Here is a 24,701-nt window from a genome sequence, read left to right on the forward strand (position 1 = left end):
AACCCTACTATCCTATCCTATCCAATTAATATTATAAATGCGAAAGTTTGTGAGGATAGATGTATGTGTATTGTGTATGTGTATGTAGGTATGTTTATTACTCCTGAACTAAACCGATACTGAACCGATTGCAATGAAATTTAGCACACATATTATAGAGGGTAACTTGGATTAACACATAGAATAGGTTTTATCCAGGAAATTCCACGAGAACGGGAACTATGCGGGGTTTTCTTTGAAAACACGGGATAAGCCGTGGGAGGAAAGCTCGTGATTAAGAAATAAAACTCAATGAATTCTTTTAAAGTATTTTATTTCAAAATTTCTTACTTTAATACAATTAAAATACTGTAAATGTCTCCAAAAATAATATGCACAACACTATTATAAATACATTCTCATCATTCAAACTAATATAAAAAATTTATTAAAACAAATAATTAATTAATGATATGTTCACACTTTCATCACTTAAAATAACACCCTATATTATTTACTGAGATTCTCATGGCACTGTCTTTAATTAAATTCATATTTTTCACAATTTCACTCCATTAAAAAAAACTCAATAACATCATATTTTATTTACATTCGTTGCCTTCTTCATTATATTTTATTCATTAACATTCGTTGCCTTCTGTATACGCCATATATGAGCTTTATTCAATAGGAAAATGACATCTTTTCTTTGAATGGCAGGTTTTTTTCAATTCAGCCCATTATCATCATTTTTTTTTTCAATTGGGCAATATCTTCCAAGCTAGAGTCTGTCAAACTTTTAGCAAGAATAGTAAAATCAATACAATTCTTAAACACTGGCAATACTTTGAACAGAATTGTTATATTTTCTTAAAATGGCAATATTTTAATCTATCAAGGCCATTATTAATTATTCATAAAAGTTCCGAATGAAATCACACTTTAAAAAATGTCCAAGTGTCAACTGTTACACCTAAAGTCAGTTTGAAACTTTTTCTTTTTCTTTTTCTTGAATCTTCTTCTTCAGCTTTGGTGTGTCTAATTTATAAAGTGTCAACTGTCACACTTAGTGTCAGGTCGACACTGACACTTGGCCTTGCCAAGTGTATCTCTAACGAGCCAAGATCCAGTGGGGCAAGGGCCTTGTGTGTGGAGAATGTGACACGTGTTCGCGAATATTACGGCCCCGGGACGTGAGAGACATGTTATCACCTGGAATAGAGAAATAGTGTATTAATAAAAAAAAATTTGAAGTAAAGAGAATTGATTTTTAGGTCTTTTCGTAAGAAAATAATTATGGTATTTGGTAATAATTTAAATCAGCAAAATCCGTGAATTTATTTTTGTTGGTTATGACTTACGATGGATATAATACCTTTGGATATTATTTAGCAGCAACTTATGACCAATTAAAACACAATTTATGTTGATTACGAGACTAGTCAACGGCCTATATGAGATTTCATCCACAATCGCACCTGGTACTGCGGTAGTTGCGTATGGTATATTACTTCGCAGTAAGGTGCGCAGCCTTAGTATACGTAGAAATAGAACGCAAATGACTGCGTCTATACTAACCTTCTTCCTCACACACAGTCCTCCCGGTCCACAAGCACACACCCCATTATGGCTAATCCCATCTACAGCGGGGCGAGCTTCAAAGTCAAAAGACAACACTTCTCCCACGGGACAGGGTTCAGCTGCTCCGGGGCGATAGCAGCGACGCCGGGTGGGATAGTATAGTCTACCGCGACCGCATGGCACCTGGAAAGTTGGACAAATTATTAGGACATTACGTTTGAAAGATAGAAAGGATAAACCCTATATAAACCATATTCTTATGTTAGGCTTACAGACTGAAAATACGCGTTGAGTGAAAAAAAAATTGCGTTCAACGCGTTATGACCACAGGAAACATCCACAACGCAAAATTTGTGTTACAGCTGTTAAGAAAAAAGCTCACGATGCGAAAGCTCTTATCTGCGATTTCGGTCTTCAATCGTAAATATTATATTTATGTCGTTGTGGAAAAAGATTACTTGCCATACTACTAGGCTATGCAATTCTAAATATTTGTGTACGGCAGGTCTGAGCATACGTCTACAAACTCTATACTATCATCTACTCTATACTACTTCCCTAAACTACCTAGCTTCTCTTCACACCAACCTTAGTACACCTCCCATCCCTCGCCAGCATCTCATCATGCGCACACGGACCACGTGTATACAATCTATAGCACGCGCCATCCGCGGCTCTCGCATGGAACGCGCGGCACGTGCACTGCGCACGGCGGCTCGCGCCCGACTGAGCTAGCGAGAACGTGTGGCCCTTGGGACACGGCCCGCTCGTATCTGGAATGTTCGATGTTTGAAGGTAGCTAGTTATTGTCGCGGAAGAATTCCAACCAATACCCGCGGCCCCATCAAAAGCGGCTCGACGGAACACAGTGGGGTTTTAGTCGGTAAGAATCCGACATAACCCACGGCTCCTTCCCCGGGGGCAGTGGGTATCTTTGGAAGTTTCCCCACCATAAAACAAAAAAAAAGGTAGTTATTGTATGGGATATATCCGTCATGTTGCTAGTAATGATATTAGAGTAGTAAGGTGTAGATAGGCTAAAACAATCAAAAAAAAGGTGTAGCTCTAGAGCTCTGTAAAAGCTCTAGAGCTACACACTACTACAAGACTAATTAGCCAAAATTATGGCTAATTATTTATCATTCACAGTTTTCGCTCATGATAATTGAACCAAGTCATCTTACTTTGACTTCTATTCGTGCTATAGTGTAAAGGTTTGTGTTTTTTACTTATAATATCATTGGTTGCTAACATACGATAGGGCTTTCCTTCGTCTCTAGTCAACATCACCACTCTTCTCCCACGAAAATGTTACTTTTTGCAGTCCTTGATAGAATTGCCCCTTTGATTGTTAATTCATATTGTGATTTGTGAATGTGTTATTACGCTCCGGCGTTACCATACTTACAAAGAAGTGGTCTGAGAAGAACAGTAGCAAAACTATTCTTGAGGTCTTTTTTTAACTTAAAAATCCTTACCTAATTCATAACATCCTTCAGTCTCATTATGATAATGCGGTAGATGCGGTTCACAACCACACTTGGCTCCAGGCAGGAACAACTGTCCCCTTTCACACGGCCCTCTCGTGTAGTGGGAGTAGCAGTTACCATCTACGGGCCAGTAGTTTGGACCATTCTTTTCACACTGAAAGTTTTATATTGACTTTTTATTGGGATAGCAAAATGCTATAAGAATATTTAATTAAAAATCATATTTTCACAATAATTGATATGTGTTATAATCACTCAACTGACATTAACTACAGTGGTATAATAACTCAATCGAGACGTTAACCATAATTGTTATAATAACTTAATTGAGACCATATCGATTAGTTTTACTAATTTTTTTATACTTTGCCGCAATAAAGACTGCTAAGACAACCAGAATTTGAGAAACTATTATCACTAACTAGCTGCGCTCCGCGGTTTCACCCGCATGGCTCCGCTTCTGTTGGTTTTAGCGTGATTATATATAGCTTATAGCCTTCCTCAATACATGGGCTATCCAACACCGAAAGAATTTTTCAAATCGGACCAGTAGTTCCTGAGATTAGCGCGTTCAAACAAACAAACAAACTCTTCAGCTTTATAATATTAGTATAGATTATCAATACTGAAACTTCTGCTCTGCTGCTGAACAGGGAAAGGCTGCTTTCTGTGGCTAAACTCAATTAAGCAGCGATTGCATTATCTAATTTAGCAAAATCAAGATAGGTACATACCGTACAATTAGCCAGGCCATCTTTCCCGACATCCAATATGGCGCCTGGAAAGCAAGGGCCCTGTGACATCCGGTAGTAACATCGGTCATCTGAAGGCCAGTAGAGCAAGGTCTCATCAGCACATTGCTTCGGCCTCACGCATATACCTTGGCGTTCACTGGAATACGAATAAACGGATTAGTCATTGGAAAACCATCGATTGCACAAATTTGACGAAGGTTATACATGTTTTAGCGTGTTCTAGTAAAAGGGGTTTCACAATTTATAGTGCTATAGGTAAGGACGTCAATCAATCACAAAAAAATTGGACAGTAATTGATGTTTTGCTAACTTTATATTTAATTACGTTATAAGTATTCTTATCCTTCGTATTAGTAACTATTACACCACTACTAGCAACTTACTTTTTTCATTACAACTTAAAAGAAAATCATTGAAATTGCTGCTTCACTAATATTCCTGTGTGTGTGTGTGTGAGTGCCGCAGGGTGGCGTGTTGTCACCTCTCCTTTTTTCTATTTTTATAAATTCTCTTACATCTCGTTTATCTTCGCTCTACCATATGTATGCTGACGACTTGCAAATTTATACCCAGGCATCCGTTACTAACTTACCTAGTGCTATTCATTTTACCAACGCTGAGCTAGCAACTGTGGTCAAATGGTGCGATGAGTACGGTCTTAAAATCAATCCTACAAAAAGTCAAGTCATTATTATAGGAAGTCCTTATCTCATCTCTGAAATTGACTGGGGTGCTTTGCCTAGTATCATCCTTGGTGGTGTTACCATCCCATATAGCAAAGTAGTCAAAAATTTAGGTGTTACCTTTGACCAAACACTCTCATGGTCTCATCACATACAAGAGATAAGTCGAAAGGTGTACGCTGCATGTGGTTCCCTACGGCGTCTGCGAAACTTTTTGCCAATTCCAACAAAAATTACGTTAGCGCAATCCCTCCTTTTCCCTATCCTCGATTACGCGGATGCGTGCTTTCCTGACCTTACAGTTGAGAGCATGGAGAAACTTGAGCGTCTACAAAATCTTCTAATACGATTTGTCTTTGGCCTTCGGAAATTCGACCATGTATCTTTATATCGTAGACGACTCAAGTGGCTCCCTATTCGCATGCGACGTAATCTCCATCACCTTCAATTATTATACCGTATCCTTTTTGATCCCATCACTCCTTCCTACCTTAAGAATAACTTTTCATTTCTACACTGTGAAGACTACTCTCTCCGATCCGTCGACAGACTTATTTTGAGTAACCCATCTCGTCGCACTAACTTCTATGCCGATTCTTTTACTGCCTCTGCTGTTAGACTATGGAACTCCTTACCACTAAAGATAAGACTTGCTCCCTCTCTTTCCTCTTTTAAAAAACTTGCTCGGAAACATTTCCTCTTATCTGCCTTTAATTCGGAATAATATATTTATTACAATATGTATTTACATTTATTAGTATATGATATACTTTATGTAGTTTTATGTATGTATTATCATTTATTTATTTATTTTTCTATTATAATATATTGTATATATTATGTTAGGTTATTTATAGTATAGTTTTTATACATATATGTATAGTTATGTATGTGCATATAATTTTCATTTAGTGTATAACTCTTTTTTATTCTTTTTTTTTATGGTTTTCCAATTTCAGCTCAATTAAAAAATTATTATTAAATATTTCGCTTTTTTTGCCGCTTGGTTGCCTGGCAGAGATCACTGCTTAGTGATAAGGCCGCCAATTGTAATACGTCCTTCTCGTTCCATATATCTCCTTTTTATTGTTTTTTGTTATATAATGGTTGTATTACAATAAAGTGTGATAAATAAATAAATAAATAAATAAATTCCTTATTGCGGAAGCCATCAACCTGATTATAATACACTTCAAGTAATGATGCTTACCTACCCTCTCTTTTTGAATGACTCCTCGACTGGTGCGAAGTACTCGCCTTTCCTACAAGGGCCTCTCTCGAAGAGCTTGTGACATGTCGTCGTGTGCGGCAGCTGGGCGGTGCCGGGAGGGCACTTGCATTCTGCCACCGTCATCGAACCTCGACGACCTGGGCTCAGCTCTTGAGTGTCTGGGCATGGATGACCTTTCTGGAATTGAAAAAGTAGAATGCGTATAGTGACTTGCAGTTTTTATAGAACGTGGATGGCTAAGCAATCGTAAGCTTCAGGTCCATTATAATAAGTACGTTGTGAGAATTGGATAAAAGTCTTATTGTAGTTCCATGTGCACATTGTGCAACATGTATATAGGTATAACCCCTACTCAAATTGTTGGCGGAAAGCATTGTGATGACGACATTTCCTTATATCGAAATTTCTTATAATGTAGAAACAGACTTTACATCACTAAATACTAAAAAGTTAACACTGAAGTTCTGGTGATTTTAAGTCATATCATAAAAGGTCTTGATTGACTGTAAGATTTTATACTTTCTTTAAAAAATAAAATTGCTTGTTACCACCAACACAAAAAATGTCCAATAAATATGTTACTAAGATAGATATCAAAAAATTTGCACAATTGCGAGTAGCTCTCACCAAAAAATATTGTTGTGCAAAACGTCCTTTCAATTTGTCGATAAGGCATTAGATAACTTAAACTATTTTTTATTTGCAATAAATTCTGCTCGAGTCAGCTTTTATATAATTCGAACGCATTTCGACACCATTTTGATTAAAATTCATTAAAATAATGGTATTGAGATGTTTTATGTAATTGATTTGAAGTTTATATTTTTGCTACTATAGTATACCTATATGACAACAGCACAAGTTTCTGATTGCTCTCCGGAAATCACATCCGAAGCATAATTAAATAAGAATCCAAAAGAAATTGAGCCATTTTGACCCTTAACTTCTTATACTTAAAAACCATGCTATTTTTGGCAGCAGATTTTATCTACGTGAGTGTAACCGCGTGTGATGCATAAAAATATTTGTACTGTTAACCTGCTTTTACGTGTGATGAATACTGTCCTAATGCTATATAATATGGGGAAATGAAAGTCTACCTGCGTCCACGGTCCAACACAATGTTATTAAACGTATCGCTAATTCATAAACCTTCTTATATCCTGCATGCTCCAAAGTTCCGAAAAAAAAAACTAGTACCTACCTATCTACACATTTTTTTTGAATTGATACCTACGTATAATTTTTTGTGATATTATAGCTATCGAGTTTCTTATAAGTTTTTGACGCTAGAATTGCACATTAATTAAAGTACTATGTATACTTACGTATACATAATATTATAATGAATGCCTCATACCTTACTTCATTAATATCTTATACTTACTACCAATTAGTATATCATCATTATTTATCTAACAAAAACGGGTGCTCCCTTCTTAAAATTATAGCGTTAAAAGTGCCCTTTTTGTGCATTCCTTGTGTAATATATATGTAAGTACTTATATATGTAACTATGTATTCATAAGTCATGAACCGTCTGTACCCCCGACCTTTGAAAGTATTGAAGGTTGTTGTATTTGGAAAGCATAATGTTAACTATTTCAATATTAGTAACTAGATATAATATATCATATTACAGTTGCAGATTCTCCTTAATGGTTTTATTTGTAGATTTTCACTCTGCTCATATTAAAAGACGTTTTAATATGTTTATAATAATTATTTATCATAATTACGAATACATTAGTTGTCAGAGCATTTTAATACGCTTACATACTGTGCTTACATACATATCTACATGTCTATCTACGTTTGTCATTACGATTTTGGTTAGCCTTTTCTATTCTATGAAATAACAAAATATGAATAACTTACAAAAAGTTTTTGTCATGCACATTATTGGTTCATTGGTCCACGTAAACCCGCGGGCTAGTAGTTGTCAATTTTGCCATCTATCCGTTACATCACTCGGAAACCGCTGAATGTATTTCAATGGGACTTTCACTCGAGCTTAGATATCTAACAACACAAAACCTATACCTGCATTTATGCCTGTGTCATCTATATCTTAGGACATTAATCATATAGTTCATATTCAAATAATAGACAGTTTATAGATACTGCAAGGCAAACGCAAACGTAACACGCCACACAGATTATACTCAATATGTGTGAATATTTTGAGAATTTTGTCGCACACAATGCGTCAACTTTTCGGCAGAAATGCTGGTCTTCATTAACTTTTGGCTACTAGATTCGGATGCTGTGCATTCTACGTCATCTAAGTACATCATAGGTACATAGGATATAAAAATAAGATAATTGGGCATAATTTATTTCATCGTAATTAAAATTTTACAAGTTAAACATTTCATGAATTTTTCGTCAAAAATCCCGGTATCGTCTCTAATCAACAATGTGAATCCAATAATTTAAAAAAAATGCTAATTAGGTAATAATTAATCATGTTACTTGACCAGCACGGAAACTTTAATTGAGGAAACTGTAGACCTACTGTAGTTAAAACAATATTAAATAAATCATAGTAAAACGTGGTAAGATAAGCTCCATTGCATTAGCTTAATTGTTTTATATTATTATCTATAAATTCTAACAGGCTTTCATGCGATGATGCTTATCATGAATGGAATGAAACGCCTGTAAGTATCCTCAACTATAAGTTACGAATAAAAAATGAGACGTTTATTTTTTACTAGCTGCTCCGCGCGGTTTCACCCCCGTAGCTCCACTCCTGTTGGCCGTAGCGTGATGTTAGATAGCCTATAACCTTCCTCGATAAATGGGCTATCTAACACTGAAAGAGTTTTTCAGATCGGACCAGTACTTCCCGAGATTAGCGCGTTCAAACAAACAAACAAACTATTTAGCTTTGTAATATTAGTTTTTTCTAATATTGTACCCGTGAATATAATTTAACATTACCAAGAAGGAGGATTTTAATTATAGGTATTCCCATCCTCTTTAAATCCTCCTCCTTGGTAATGTTATCTCGAAAACGTACAATTAGGTCACATTTGTTATATTGAGGTTTAGTTTTAATAGTCTATACCTAGTCTCTAAATGAAAATGGTAGAGCCGAAACTTAGCGGAAATTTCAAATTAGTTCAGAAATATATTATGAGTGATGCACATATGGGTATTATTTTAGATTTGTGCCTAGATACCTAATTAAATAAAATAACAAAAATAATAATAAGATTATTATATTGCATATGTGTCCCTACAAACTTTATGCTCTTTAAAATAAACAAAACACAGGAAAAAAGAATCGCACACCTAACGTCTAAAAGCTGTGTCTAAAATCTATCAATTATCACAAACCCACGAAAGTGAGTTCAGTGGGTCACAGTGTGTCATAACAGATTCAATCGGTCACGGTCTTTCATAAACGAAAGGAACCGGTTTTGTGTTGATGTGTGATGTATTTGCGAAAATAATATGAATAAGTGCAAATTGCGTGCTATTGTGCTATGAACAGTTACTGCAATATATTTTGTTCGTATGTTACTTTATTAGATAGTCGAACGTTATATTGAGTTAATTTATGCATGAACTGGAAACGATAAAATACAGAAGTGTTTTAAACGTATTTGTATTTCTGACTGCAAAATTGCTCCGATATTTCAAAACAAGTTTTTACAGGTTGTAAAAGCTTTAATAGAAAAGAGCTTAATTCCTTAATACTAACTTAATCGTAACTGAATATAAATCATAAACTAAACTGACCTTGTAAATAGTGTAACATTTCCCATCATTCGGCCAATAGAGCATCAACCAACCGCGAGGATGCGTTGCACAAGGATTCCTCTGCACATCTGCCCATGGAGGAGGCAGCACTGCAGCTTTGCTCCCGTAAAACATAAGCACCATCCATACCCATATCTCCATATTGAATGTCCAAACAGATTTAAAAAAACTACATCACTTTTTAAACATACGTCACTGTTCTTTTTTCAAATCTGTCCATAGAGTTCAAATTCACTTTTACGCGCGCTTTATCTTTTTTTTTATTAATGTGTTGCACTAATTGTTACAAGACATTAATGTTTTTAAAAATACATAAAACATTAAAACGTCTCTGTTATTCATCTATTTTTCTTAATATATGCAGTCGTTCCGCTTCTTACGTTTCCTAAATTAATTTTTTAATAATCTATGATAAGTATCTATGTTTGTAGAACAAATTTTAAATAATAATGTTACATCGGTGTTTTAAAGGGGTGACAGACGTACGAGTAAGTACGCGAACTTGTGGCTCGACGACCTTTTTCGCTCGTGTGTCACCCCAAGTACGCGTACTTAAAAACCGTCGAGTAAGTTCGTTGACGATCCAACATGTTTGAAATTTTACTCGAAGCCCGCCTTGGCTCGCACGTCTGTCACCGCCGCGAGCCGAGTAAGTACGCGAACTTTAAAACCGCGACTTTAAAGTTCGTACGTCTATCAGCCCTTTTAGAGTTTCAGTTTCAATAATCTAACGACAATTTCAAAATATCTGCATATTAAGTAGGTACAGTGGATCACATTTTTAAATCCTCAATTGAATATTAAATTATTAATTCATACGAACTCATTTTATATTTTGTTTATTTTCCTGGATAATCCGGAACAACATTTTTAGTTTCTTCAAACTTTTTTTATCTGTAATTCAGCATACATCAGTCTGCCTTACAGAACAATTGAATTGTTTTGAATAAATAACAGTAAATTAAATCTAATCCAAGTGGGAATTGGACTCACGAAAGATTCCGTACTTAGCTCCGTAGGTACTATCATCTATAAGATATACACGAATTATTTCCGCTAATTTTCGGCTTAATTTTCTCGGGCTAATAATGCATAATTTTAAATGCGTATACTATTCGGTAACGCTCGCATTCATTGTTACAAGATTTTACAACATAAAACAATACACATAATGGTGATTTAAATGGTAGCGCTGCGCTGTAAGCCCACGCCAAAATGTCGAAACTGAATATAATTATTAACCTACTTACTTTTTACTGAGATTACGTGTTGCCTTAGATACGGTTAGAATAAAGATATAGCAATAAATGTTTGATCTACAGCTACCCACCTAAAATTCATTTTACATCAAAAAATTATGTTTTAAATTGTTTATTAAAATATATCGCAGAACGCTTTTAAAGCTACCTATATAAGCTTTACTATATTTTAAGAAATCCATTCCTTAAAATATTTACCTATCAAAATTGAAGAAAACACGATTGTTCATTCTAATAAATTACTTTAAAAGCTGAAACGTATATATAAATCAATTCTAAAAAAGAAAAGAAATCTGTATTAAAAACCGTAGCGCCCGCGGCTTCGCCCGCGTTTTTAAAGAAAACCCGCATAGTTCCCGTTCCTGTGGGATTTCCAGGACAAAAAGTAGCCTATTTCTTATTAGGGGCCTTCGGCTACCTATACATACCAAATTTCATTGTAATCAATTTAGTAGTATTTGCGTGAAAAAGTAACAAACATTCATCCTCGCAAACCTTCGCGTTTATACTATTAGTAGAATGTTCAATTGAACCACTGAACTCTTCAACTACTACTTAAATATCTATTAATACTTTTTAAGAATCTACTACGACTATTATTTTAGTTCATGCATTGCATGCATGCCAGGTCAAATTTAACTTTTTACGCGAAAACATTCCGAAAGAGCGCAACCTTCGTTGATGCGATGATTGCGAATAAATTTCAACTCACCCGCATTAATCTTTAATTTTTTATCTATGTGCTAAGTAACCTCAATGCTTACCTCAATGTATATATAATTAATTTATCTTAATTTAATATCAAACAATAATTCTAAAATTTTAAACGTATTTACAAAAGACGTGTGCAATTTACACGAGGACTAAAAATTTTTTAATAAGCAAGAAAAAAAATCACTGCACAATTTATTTTAAAATTCAACCTAATAATTGCTCGTTTAATATTGGTAGATTTATTTAACTAATGTAGATCTTTATCATCTATAAAAAAAAAAAACAAATTATTCTTTATTAATTTACACAACCATGCAACATCAAATTTAACACCGAATTCAATATTAAAAAAAAATCAAGGACTCCGAAAATAATATTTCATTAGAAAACGACCGCAAATAGGAACTTACACGAAATCAGTATTTACCTAGTATACACGTGTTATACGCAACCACGTGCATATAGCACCGCGTCTGATCGTCTACTGAAGAGAGGTTTTGGTGTGGGTTTGGAACTTTTGGTCGCCAGCTTCTTACAGCATTATGTGTTGTCATGACAACATGGGAAAGCGGATGCAAAAGTCTCCTTAGTGTCTGTATGTCAAGGATTTATCTTATTTATGATAGTTATTAAAAAATCCTACAGTAACAATTCAATCATCGTTTGCTCGATTGTTTGATGGTAATAAATAAATATTAGGTTTTATTTATTCGCATTCCTTCAAATTTGACTCCAATTGAAAATATAACATGATGACATGGCTTACAGAGAATGATGAGCTTCAATTCTTCATTAACCAACGTCGTCATTCGATATATATTTTTTTTTGATCTTCTATTATTTTCATTTATTTAAAAAAATATTACCTATCAAGAACGTAACATAATATTATAAACGAAGTCATATTTCACAATACAACGGCTTGCATGTAAAACGCGACATACTTTTTTACTATTAAAATATAAATAAATTAAGTACATAAACCATGAAATTAATCACGTTCCTTATTCCTACTTTTTATAGTTGTAACTTGTAACTATCAAGCCCATATCACTTATGTCCACGATACCATAAAATTGTGATAGCTACACGGCTACACTTAAAAACAAAACAAATAAGGGATGCGTCTGCTCGGGACATGTTTATTTTGCTCATTAACTGGTTTTAATTTTTTCTCAAGCGACTTCACGTCAGATGCTTACCTGCTTGTTGACATTGCGATGCTGCCATGCTGCTAACGACCTTTAATAGTTTGAAGAGGGTTAACGCCTTACGCTTATCTTGAAAATGATATTTAGTTGCGCCTGTAAGTATGTTAACGGTGTAAGTATTTAAACGGGTACATTTTTTATTAAACTTCTTATATTTTTAAGCTTTATTGCATAGCTTCTATGGCGGGCCTTGAGCGCGGGGACCGAATCGAGAAATTCCGTAACGAAAACACCTCACGCTCCCCACTCCTACGGGCTCGGAGGTGTGGCTTGAAGGCATGCTATGCAATAGCTTTACCGCAGCAGTCCCCGAGTGCCACACGTCTTTTTTTTTATTTATGATCCAATATCTCATTCAAAAAGCAACTGTAACCTTGTAAAAATTGACGATACTTTTTCCCGCCAAAAATCATGAAATTTATTTTTTTCAAATTACAGATTTAAAAAGATTGATTAGATTAGACTTGGCTTGTGCACATTTTATAAGATTTTGTCATAGTTTATTAACGTTATTAAAGCCGGAATTACTCCGTATACATTGCGGTGAACATGTTTAATTAGGCAATAAGTTGTCCAGACCGCCATAAAGTTATCAGCTTGACGCGGTCGAGGACAAGCATAATCGAATTAACGCAATGTCGGAAGATGCTATAAATTATTATTGATGTTTATTAAAATATATTATGAATATACCATCGAGACGGAGATTTTCATAGAATAACAATTTGAAAGGAGAGCTTTTTTGAAAAAGTTTTTGGAGGGTAGGTTTAGAAGTAGAACGAAATAACATTTTAAATTGGCCTGATTTCTCATGGATGTACTTCACACTTCTTATTTTTTAACTGTATGCATTCTATGTAAGAAATTAAATCCGAATGATCAATAAATAAAATGTTCCAGATGTATAATGTTAGTTGATTGTTTTCTTTCAAACTGTTTTCTCCTTGTATAAGGCAAATTCTATCGAAGAGAATATAAATTATTTTATTTCAATAATTTGTGGATTATGTTTGGGTTTAGTTATTGTTTGGATAGAGAACAGAGACGGTTTCCATCCCTTCTGAAAAAAAAATAAAACGATAACATCTCGGGCTGTCAGGTAGCAAAAATCATCTTGTAGGTACTTATTAACCCAAATCGAAAGCGATCAATGAAACAGGTATTAAAATTATCACACCTGTATCCTGTGCCTGTATCCCACAATGTTACAACTTTACCCATTTATTTCAATATCATGCTCAAACAAACAGTTAGTACAAACACAATAGCCGCCGCAAATAATGTACCGTCGGCAATAAATCCAACAAGTACCGTTAGACAAAATCATTATAGATCGTTCCCAATATCAAACACTTCGGACTCTAATGGGTTGACCGTTGTAAAGGCCTGTCTACACTGTTCTCACTTATTACATTACACGGTGATGTAACCACGCTTTACCGTTAAACCAGGTTGATCGACCCTGATCGCGATAAAAACACCATAGACTAGATATTCGAACACTATTATCGTTCCCCTTCATGCATTCAAGTACGCTAGAATGGGATTATTAAAAGCGTCAATTAGCCACGGTACAAATTGATAAAAACGAGAAACACCGTTATCGTACAACTTCTCTTTTTATTATAAATTAACTTACAATGTCAAGTTGGATAAAGCCTGTGTTACAGGCATGTAAGATCTTACGAATTTTTTCAGTCATTTTGTCTACGATGAATGATAATTGAAACATATATTTGTACAAAATACATAGGTATTTATGTAATTGCTTTTTCTATATTTTTATAAAGAACAACTAACATTTTTTTTATTGTACGCTCTGAAATAATAGGTACAATATGGCGACACTTACAGCGATAATGCACTTGATAATTAGGGCGGTTGCGTGTAATGAAATAAATTAAAGTGAATTGCTTTGAATTATCACGTGTTTGTGAATTGTATCAGTGAGAACAAATATTTAATGACGTAATTATAATCCAATTATGCTTAAGTAGAGCTAATTTTCTTAATATTTAAGTCGGGAAAGTGCGTTTTTATTGTCGATTGTTTAAATTCAACGGAAATACGATGTGATGAATGACAATATCCAATTAAATCTATCTAAGTATTAACATCATAAGACATTTTATTTTTTAAACAATGAATAAAAATTATTATATAGGTAATATGTGTAGAGATAAGACCTGTGATAAGACTATATATTAATGAGAAATATACATTTAACTAGTTACCTACCTACCATAATTTTATACCTACTAACACAACCAGTTCCTAACTTAAAAACCCATCAAAAGGGAAGGACTAGTCTTTTCTAAGCGGACCTACGTCTATCCTTAATAAGAATCACATGAAAATGCTATGAGCGTATCTTTGAACCATCCCCTTTGAATCTGATTAGAAATAACGAGCTTTCTGCCAAGATAAGCTGTATGGTATTATCATATTTATGAGAATCACATAATATTAATTATAAATAAGGAACTATTGGATTTTGACGCACCGGTTGTATGCAATATATTTTTAATAATAGTTGATTAAATACAGTTAAATAATTGAAGTTAGCTGTGGTCCTGAGTCTAATATCTCCAACGTTATACCTATCGGATCTTCCATCTCTAAAGAAAATTAGAATGTAAAATGGAGTGCAGTAATAATTGTACTCATGCATATACTCCCCTATAATATCTTCGTCTCCTGTCCAAGTTAGAAACCTCAAAAATTCTTATTTTTTTATATCCTCTGGCGAAGTATATCTACATAACACAAAAAATGTTATGATGGTTAATCTTATACTGGCCTTCTACAAAAAGCCGAAAGTTACATAAAACTAACTTTTATGTGCACTTAGTTTTGACCTTTGTCTTATAAAATACCATATCACACGAAATCTTTACGCGCAACAGTTGCTTCCCTGTTTATTACAATTTACAACCCAATTAAAAAAGATCGTCATAAAAATTACGTAATACGAAAGCTCATCGGAATTACAAATTCAGTGAATAAAAATGTACCCACAATGTAAATCTCAAACAAAATGAACACAAATTTGGAGTAGATATAAAAATATAAAATTTGCATAATTGGGATTATGAGAGAGAATTTTTTGTAATTCAGAGTTTAGCCTTCGTGACTCAAAATTTTTTAAACAAAAGATGATAAACGATGTCAAAGATAACTACCTATAATTAATAAAATATAATTGTTCATTTATTTAATAGATACTGAAATATAATTTGGATTTCAATTAGGAAATCGATGACAAAATATGTTTAAAATTTTCCAATAATAATATAACTTTTACTTAATATCTTCATACCACGAAGAAGGAACCCAATACCAACTTTAAGTTCATAATTTTAAGCATGGACGAATATGATTTTAAGATATTAATATCCCATACATATAAAAAAAAGAAATTAATATTCAGTGTCACTATGTCAGTGGCTGCGCAATAATTTCTCCACATTCTATGAATATTGAGTAACACATTATTTATCTTGAGTAACACATAATTTTATATATCTTGTTGTCTATTGACTTTACTTTATGTGTACCGAAGGAGCTTATGTATATTATCTTGTGTACCGCTAGCAAGAGAACGTTCCTGATAACCCTAATTAATTAATACACTCAAATGCCTTTTAAATATTATAAAATACTCATACTTAGTGTTTTTGCAAATTTTTCGATATTATAAGTTTTACAGTTAGAATAGAATAGGGAGAATAGGATAGTCTATCTAATTTATGAGGATCGTTATAATTATATTTTGATTATTAGATATTAGCACAGTATTACCATATAATATTGTAATACTGTGTATATTATTATATCGCAGCAGTAGTGAGCTTTTCGGCATTTTAATGTGTCATATTCTTTTCTCTCTTATTTTTAGGTTTGTACAGTACTCCAAAAGTAATAATGCGCATAGAAATCTTCGTCACTGTTCGCCAACTGTCATATTCTCGGAGCGTCGAAAATGATATCTAGGTATATAGAGCGGTTAAATGCATTTTCTTCATGCATAATTTAGTCAAATTATATGTTTTGTGCTAAAAAAGATTAATATGTATTTGTAGGTAAGTAAAGATTTTGTTTCGATAATTCCTTCTAAGTAAATAACCCCACGATTGCGAATATATTATCTTTGTTGGATTAATTTACTTGGAAAATTTTATAGTACTTTTAAAGTGTCTTACTAGCTAGTGTAATGATGGAAGAAAATAAGGTTAAAATAACACAAAATTTATATTGTATAAAGTATGGTTTTCAAACACAGGTTTATATTTAAACCATATATGTAAATCTTATCATTAAAATCTCAGTTCAAAAGTATTTACAGTACTGATCATTCTTCAATATTATGACAATTACAAAAAAAAATAAAAACAATCAAAATCAGGGATTATCTTTATTTCTGACATTTTAGATACATCGGAACTCTTCTTCATTTTCACTTTCCCTACTGTCATCACCTGTGTAAATCATTTCATCGATTAATTCAATTCACCTTTAAAAACAAAACCAAGAAGGGTACATAATAGCAGCTCTATATAATTCCACACAGAGAGAACACGTGCAGTCACCACCAATATTTAAAGACAACTGACGGATTTTTGAGTTTTTTGACTGACAGGCTACCGTCACCTACTGCCCGATTTGTTTTTGATTGTGTATGACCGTGAATTGACAGTCTATTTCTTTTGAACAAGGTGTAAAATGCAAGTTCGTTGTTTAGGGCTCTTACGATTCAATGATTCGAGTGTCTTCGGAAATACGACAATTAGCGAAGATTTGCATGCGCATTATTAATTTTGGATTACTGTATGAATGTTGTATCCATGTTGTATCACATTTGCCTCGGTATTACCATTTGTATTCTAACGCATAAGCTCGAGTATGTATTAAGCTGCACTTTATACTACGGTATTTAAACACCTAACTGTGATAGCGTTTATCATTCTTAGCGTAACTCAAGGATATCGTTATGAATCAACGTTGACACAATTCGCCGGCATGGCTTGAATCGTTGGAATTTTAAAACACCTTTTATGTAACTTACAATCTACATTAAGTTTGTTATTCAATTCAGTTTTAGATCTTTTGTCTTCCCAAACAAAATAACGACCGATGTGTCTTGTGATATTAGGTATGTTAAAATAAAAATGTATTCGTTCATAGAACTTACTCTGTTAATCTAATTATACCTAATACACAATTCAACAAAATCTAGGGATATTTTGTGTGGAAGATTGGAATTCATGTACCTACCTAATGATATCGCTAAAAAATCTAAAATTGCTCTGATTTGAATGAAGAGTTAAACACAGAGTTAGGTACTTACTGTTTAGCTCTTCTCTTTACATACCTAATACTTATCGAACCGACAGTGAATATTAAAAAAATATACATCAGCATCTAATATTCATCATCGCTAACATAATGTTGTCACTGCAGGGACACGGGTCTCATAGGAGGGTGCATGTGCAGGCCATAAATCACCAATTGGCCGATGCAGCTGAAGTGCGGGTTGGAATACAAAACCTTGACAAAACACTCACGATGTTTTTCATCTCATCGTCTTTAGGAACGGTGATATTGTCCAGATAAATTGAAAAATTATTTATTTTTCAATGCACGCCTGATCTCGAACCTCAGACCTATTGATATGAAGTCCGCGGTCCTCACCACTGGGCCTCCAAATCCCTATATAATATTATTTGTATTATAAATGCGAAAGTAACTCTGTCTGTCTGTCTGTTACACTTTCCCGCTTAAACCTCTCAACCGATTTTGATGAAATTTGGCACAGACAATCTTTAGACCCTAACAAAGAACATAGGCTACCTTTTATTGCGAAATATGTACCACGGGCGAAGCCGGGGCGGACCGCTAGTAAAGAATAATTTAATAATTAATTAATCTGTAGTTATTGATATGTCAATGTCACTCTCTGTCACGTTTTCTGACAGCTGACGCCTCACGAAGCCTTGACAGCTTGTGTTGACAGCTCACTACTTGTTTTTGGGTCAAAGAGTAGAGTTTTGGGTGTTGGACGATAAATTTTATACTTTTTTATTTATATTGCTTAAAAAAGTAATGAAATGGACCATAATAAAACAAAGAATGCATCAGAAGGCATAGCGGTAAGTGCACAATTCACATTTAGCGCTCGTTTCAACTCTTCCACTAACTTTAAACATTTTTTTACCACAAGAGACCTTTACCTGAATCATTTGTATGCAAATCAGCCTACTTCCTTCGTTCCGTTAAATTTTCATGGTATAATTGACAGATTTTCCGTTGTATAAACATTTTGAAAATTTTCATATATATTTTACAATATAATACATTCATGAATTATAATGTATTCATTAATTTTAATGTTCAACAACATGTTTAAACTTATATTGAAATACGCTCGCATAGCTTGTATTAATACATACATTTTCAATTCCAGCCTATGGGTATAACAGCCTTAAATGAAACAGTGCTGAGTGATCAGCCAGAGTCAAGATATGAATGCCCAGTATGTCTCAACTGGCTGCGAGACCCTGTTATCACAACATGTGGCCATAAGTTTTGTAAGGGCTGCATTACTTCATGGTTACAGTAAGATATAATATTACTTGGTCCTAAAACAATTATATCCGCATTGCTCCTATTAGTCAAAGTATGATGATATAATATAGCCTTCTCAAGAGCCTTCCTCAATAAATGGACTGTGTAATAGTGAAATAATTTTCCAAATCGGACCCATGGTTCCCAAGATTAGTGTGTGCAAACAAACAAACTTTTCTACATAATAATGTTTAAATTATTCTTAGCTATTTATACTTAGCTTAGTATATTTTATATAAATCTACATACATAATCTTAATATATATAAATCTTGTGTCACAATGTTTGTCCTCAATGGACTCCTAAACCACTTAACTGATTATAATAAAATTCGCACACCATGTGCAGTTCGATCCAACTTGAGAGATAGGATAGTTTAAAGCACAAAGCGGGCGAAGCCGCGGGCGGAAAGCTAGTATATAGTAGATTTATCTATTGATATAATCTATAAGACATCATTTCAATGATCATTTTTATTTGATTCCACCTACATACATGAGATGATTCATTTGGTACTAAATGCAATGTCATAGATATTAGCAATAGCATTATAATGCAGTAGTTAGTTAGTTTCTATAAAGCATTTAAGCCTATGTATCTATTTTAATTTCAGAAATAGTGGTCATTGCCCCATTGATAATATAAACCTTAGTATGAAGGTTGATATATTTCCTGACAATTATACAAAGAGGGAGATTCTAGAACAAAGGATGTCTTGTCCGTTTGCTTCAAAAGGTTAGTTTCAGTTATATTCTAATTTATAAGAAAATACATCTGAAAATATAAAAAATAAAAATATATTCATTATTTTTTCAACTCTTGTTGTCTCATTAGAAATCAAATAAAAACAATGTTATAATATGTAAAGAAAGGGGATCATTTACTATACCTATTAAAAATTACAATACATACTGGAGTTTACAACTGTAATAAATCAACTTCATCTCTTAAAAATTGTTCACAAAATAGATTTCGGTATCTATATTAGAAATTGGTATATACTGTATAATAAAATATTATGTACTAGCTTACGCCGGCGACTCCGTCCGCGCGGAAAAATTAAGATTTTTTTTTCTACGTTTTTTTCCGGGATAAAAAGTATCCTATTTTATGCCCAGGATAATAAGGTATAATTGTACCAAGTTTCATCGAAATCGAACCGTTAGTTTTTACGTGATGCCTTCACATACAGACAGACCAAAATTTTTTGAATCACATATTTGGGTTTGGTATCGATCCAGTAACACCCCCTGCTATTTATTTTTTCAATATTTTCAATGTACAGAATTGACCCTTCTACAGATTTATTATATGTATAGATTTATAATTCCAGGATGTACAGTAAAAGTGACACCCTTAGACCTAGACGCACACATATCCACATGCGAATTCAACCAGCCTGAGGCATCAACGCAACACAATGTTAAAATACCCTGTTCATTCAAAGCTGTTGGTTGCAGTGAAATGTTTGATAGCCAGGAAGATGCCAACACACACATGCATAATGATGTATTGAGCCATATGAGTGTGAGTAATAATATTTTAATAATACGGAAGTTACTGTATGTATAATGTTGATTTGCAAATTGCTGATCTATATAGAACAATTTTTATACAATTGCTATAGAATTATAGATTTATAAACAATTAGATTCACAATCGCAAAATTTGTGAAATAATGTCAGAGCGGTATTGTTCATTGAAATTAAACACGTTATTTTGGGCAGTAATGTTCAAAGTCAATTGTTCTAAAACTCTGCTGCTAATACTCGCGTAGGCATAGTTTTGGTTCGGACAATTTTTGAGCGTGTTTCTATTGATAACATGACAATATGTCATGACACTGTAAATAAATATTAAATTTAACAAATCTTAATATATTTTTCAAACAATAATATTTTTTTACAGTTACTAATGAATGCTTATTCGAAAATCAAAATCGACAACGACATGTCAAACGCAAGCATGGATGGAAAAGCGCAAGAGGCTCTCTTGTGGGACCCGCCGGAAAAGGGAAGCGAGGGGACACCTTCCACACCTATTAATGATACGAGTGCGCTTATAAGGTAATTCTCACTAAAATTATGAACCAGAAAAAGGTATGGACATGGACATTGATCATCAAAAAATGTTCTTACTTTGTGTTAGCAGTGTTCTATTACATTCCTTATTGTAATGTGTATGAAAATCTTTTTTTAATAAACTTTTTACAGAACCTTGTTTTATCAGTAAATTGTAAATATGACTATAATATTAAACAAGGATTTTCCAACCTCTTCTTTCTTATTCCAGAGCCCTCTACGAAAGAGTAGTTGTTTTGGAACAAAGGAACCGTGAACAAGATATAGTAATTGCTAATATTTCCAAGCAATTATCAGCATTTGCTGTAGCTAAGATGAAACAGAACAATGACATGCTCCTGCGCTACTGTATGGGGCATTATATATGGAAGGTTGATAACTTTAAAGCAAGATTGGATGCTATGCTCAAGGATCATAACAAAATGTTGTATAGCCCTGGGTTTTATACTTCACCAAATGGATATAGGTAAATAATGTTGTATATTTTGAAAGTACTATTGACAGCATATTGGAATGCTAACTCTTAAAGTTGTAGCAACACAATTTCATTTTTTGTTTGCCCTGAAATATTTATTTATTTGTATCGATCAGAATTTGGTTATTTCTCGCACCTTCTGTTAGAATAATCAAAATTTTTATAAAAAAATAACTGATTTAAAATAAATTCTGCTTTGCAACTCAAAATCCACCAATTTGAATACAAAAATCATAATTAAACTAAACTCAAACGGTAATCATATCTATATAATTTCAGATTCTGCGTCCGTCTCAACATATCCCCCCTCAACCCGCTGTGCTTCGCCCTCCACGTGCACCTCATGAAGACAGAAAACGACGACTATCTAGACTGGCCTTTCAACGGTCGGATTTCATTCGCAATGATCAACCAATATGACCATGAATACACTCAACGAGACACGATGATGTCTAATTCATCATTAGTGGCCTTCAGAAAACCAAATACGGAGATATGTGTTCGAGGCTTTGGATACACGGAATATGCTGTGGTCAGTGATGTAGTGAGAAACGGCTTTGTGAAGGACGATGTGCTGATTATAAAAGTGCATATCAAGTGTGTATGACACGAGGAGTGATGTTTTTGTTCTATTTATTTTGTTTTGTATTGGGATTTATATTTATGGTTGTAACTAATGTTAGGAAGTAGAAATGTTATTAGGATTCTAATGTCATATCTAAATGCAATTTTACTAGCTTGTTTTTACAAATACGAATAACTTATTTCTTAGTGCCTTGAGTAATTGGTGCAGATACAAATGTGGTGCATACAAAAGAACGCATACGAACAAAATACAGATATTATATATTATACTAGTTGTTTTTGTCATAAAAAAAAATTAAAAAAAAAACTTTTTTTTCAAGATCGAGTATATTTTTACGTAAGTACTTAATTTCCAAATAAGTACAATTCACAAATAGCTTATTGGAGGTTAGCTATCCAATTTAAAAATGTGTGTAAATGAATATAACTTTTATATATTTTGAGTTATCTTAAACATTCCAATATTTTATAGCATTCAATAAAATGAAAGATGTGATGAAGAATGTGTCATTTTAGAATATTGTGAGACCAATTTATCTTTATATGAAGTAATTTACATTTTACTGTTACTTAATTATTTAATTGAAACTAAGTTAAAAAATAATTTTATATATTTCCAAGTCTATAGATGTTAAAATGTTATGAAATTCAATTGTTTAATTAGAGCTTAATATTATTACCGTCCATTGTGTAACATGATCAGTATTTAAATAATCTCATTGTATTTAAGATTTTATTGTTAGTTATTTTAAATGAGTTAAACATCAGCTGTATAAAAAGAATCTGTTATTTTGTTATTTATATATCAATAAATCTTTTTAAAGAAGGAAGGATTTGATTTAAAGAAAACACCAACATTCCATGTAAGTATATTATATTAAACACTTAAAAATTATATATCAATTACAAATGATTAAAATATAGGAATTATACATAATTATATTGAACCTTATTCTAATGACATAAGTTCCTATCACATCCATCCATCACAATCATTTTCGTAAGATAATAATTTACCCCGTCAATTTTTTTAAATATTTTATTTTTCTCTTAAGTAGTTAAACTACGCGTCAATTTGTACGCTAATATGGCAACCCCTATGCAAATGGCAATACCATAGACAATATTCCGAATACTTTTAAAAAATACGTTTTTTTTTTATATATAAAATACAATTTAAACACCGCACGCAACGGAAGACAACTAAAAGCAAACTATCCAAAGAGAGACAATAAATATCACACACCAATTCCATGTTTCCATTCAACATTAAACTTATAATTATTGGGTCCATGTTTTGCATCTGGAATGTTCGAATCAATCGGATTGGACTCAAATTATTATTTTCTACTTCATACTAATTATCACAGTCACAGTAAACAAAATGCGTGGGTTTAGTTGATAATTTAAATAAGGGCCGATTTTTCAATCCTTGGTTAAAATTTATCCGTCCAATAAAGTATTACACGAACATTTTAAAATGTCACCTGTAATCTGTCATATACGGACAATTAGAATACATTTTTGAAATGGTAGTTTAATACGTTATTCGATGAATAAGTTTTAACCGACGATTGAAAAATCAGCCCTTAATAAACAATTCACACAATGCCACCCATACAATTATAACTTAACTTACACAGATCTTAAAGTAGGCCGCATACAAAAGCAACCGCATAACATTTAAAGAGTTTTTATCAAATATATCATGATGATATTATACCATACTTTTCTATGAAAACTACATTCATTTCGTATAAAAATACAACACTACATCTTATACATACGTATATAATATACTTGGTTAATTAATATTCACATGATACGATTAAGTAGACTAATAACTGTACTTAGAATGGTGAAATTTTATAATTAGGTAAAACATACCTAACACTGGTAGAGCACATGAAATTAGCATTATACTCCCGCTAGAAACACGTTTTTGAGAGATATAAAGTCATTGTTTGCAATGTTTTACAGATTTAGGAACTTAAAAGTTATGTATATAAGGTCAGTACATATAATTATTGAACAATATGAATGCTATCTTAAAGTATTGATTACTAAATCATATTACGACCGTTAAAATTAAGCTTAGACAGTACCTAGGTATAATAAGTCGGCGTTTAACATGTAATTTGTGAATAAGAAAATTTGTAGACCCTTAAAATATACTAAATACATTAACCATGAAATCGACAAGTCAAGCCAAAAATGCACATAATTTGTAAGTTTGCTTTAAAAATTAAGCCTTATATTAAC

The 24,701-nt window shown here is 33.0% G+C and overlaps 2 protein-coding genes across 3 annotated transcripts; one reads left to right on the top strand and one right to left on the bottom strand.

Annotated features, from left to right (window-relative positions):
- Positions 1–296: 296 nt before the first annotated feature.
- LOC123691967 lies at positions 297–11,958 on the bottom strand. Of its 2 annotated transcripts, XM_045636565.1 has the most exons (8): positions 11,874–11,958; positions 9,470–9,766; positions 5,703–5,896; positions 3,785–3,941; positions 3,039–3,204; positions 2,149–2,333; positions 1,558–1,743; positions 297–1,191 (listed from the first exon to the last, which is right to left on the bottom strand). In XM_045636565.1, the coding sequence occupies exons 2-8, from the start codon at positions 9,629–9,631 to the stop codon at positions 1,033–1,035; spliced, it is 1,209 nt and encodes a 402-aa protein (XP_045492521.1). In that variant the 5' UTR covers positions 9,632–9,766; positions 11,874–11,958; the 3' UTR covers positions 297–1,032. The 2 variants fall into 2 exon arrangements, with proteins under 2 accessions (XP_045492521.1, XP_045492520.1); XM_045636564.1 differs by lacking the exon at positions 11,874–11,958 and having other exon boundaries at positions 9,470–9,927.
- A 6,761-nt stretch (positions 11,959–18,719) lies between these two features.
- LOC123692171 (TNF receptor-associated factor 6-like) lies at positions 18,720–23,265 on the top strand. The gene is made up of 7 exons (XM_045636869.1): positions 18,720–18,823; positions 19,138–19,289; positions 19,912–20,033; positions 20,632–20,825; positions 21,207–21,364; positions 21,591–21,845; positions 22,134–23,265. Exons 1-7 carry the CDS (start codon positions 18,782–18,784, stop codon positions 22,459–22,461), a joined length of 1,251 nt encoding a protein of 416 aa, XP_045492825.1. The 5' UTR covers positions 18,720–18,781; the 3' UTR covers positions 22,462–23,265.
- The last annotated feature ends 1,436 nt before the right edge of the window (positions 23,266–24,701 follow it).

The sequence above is a fragment of the Colias croceus genome, chromosome 5, assembly GCF_905220415.1.
Source record: "Colias croceus chromosome 5, ilColCroc2.1".
Lineage (NCBI taxonomy): Eukaryota > Metazoa > Arthropoda > Insecta > Lepidoptera > Pieridae > Colias > Colias croceus.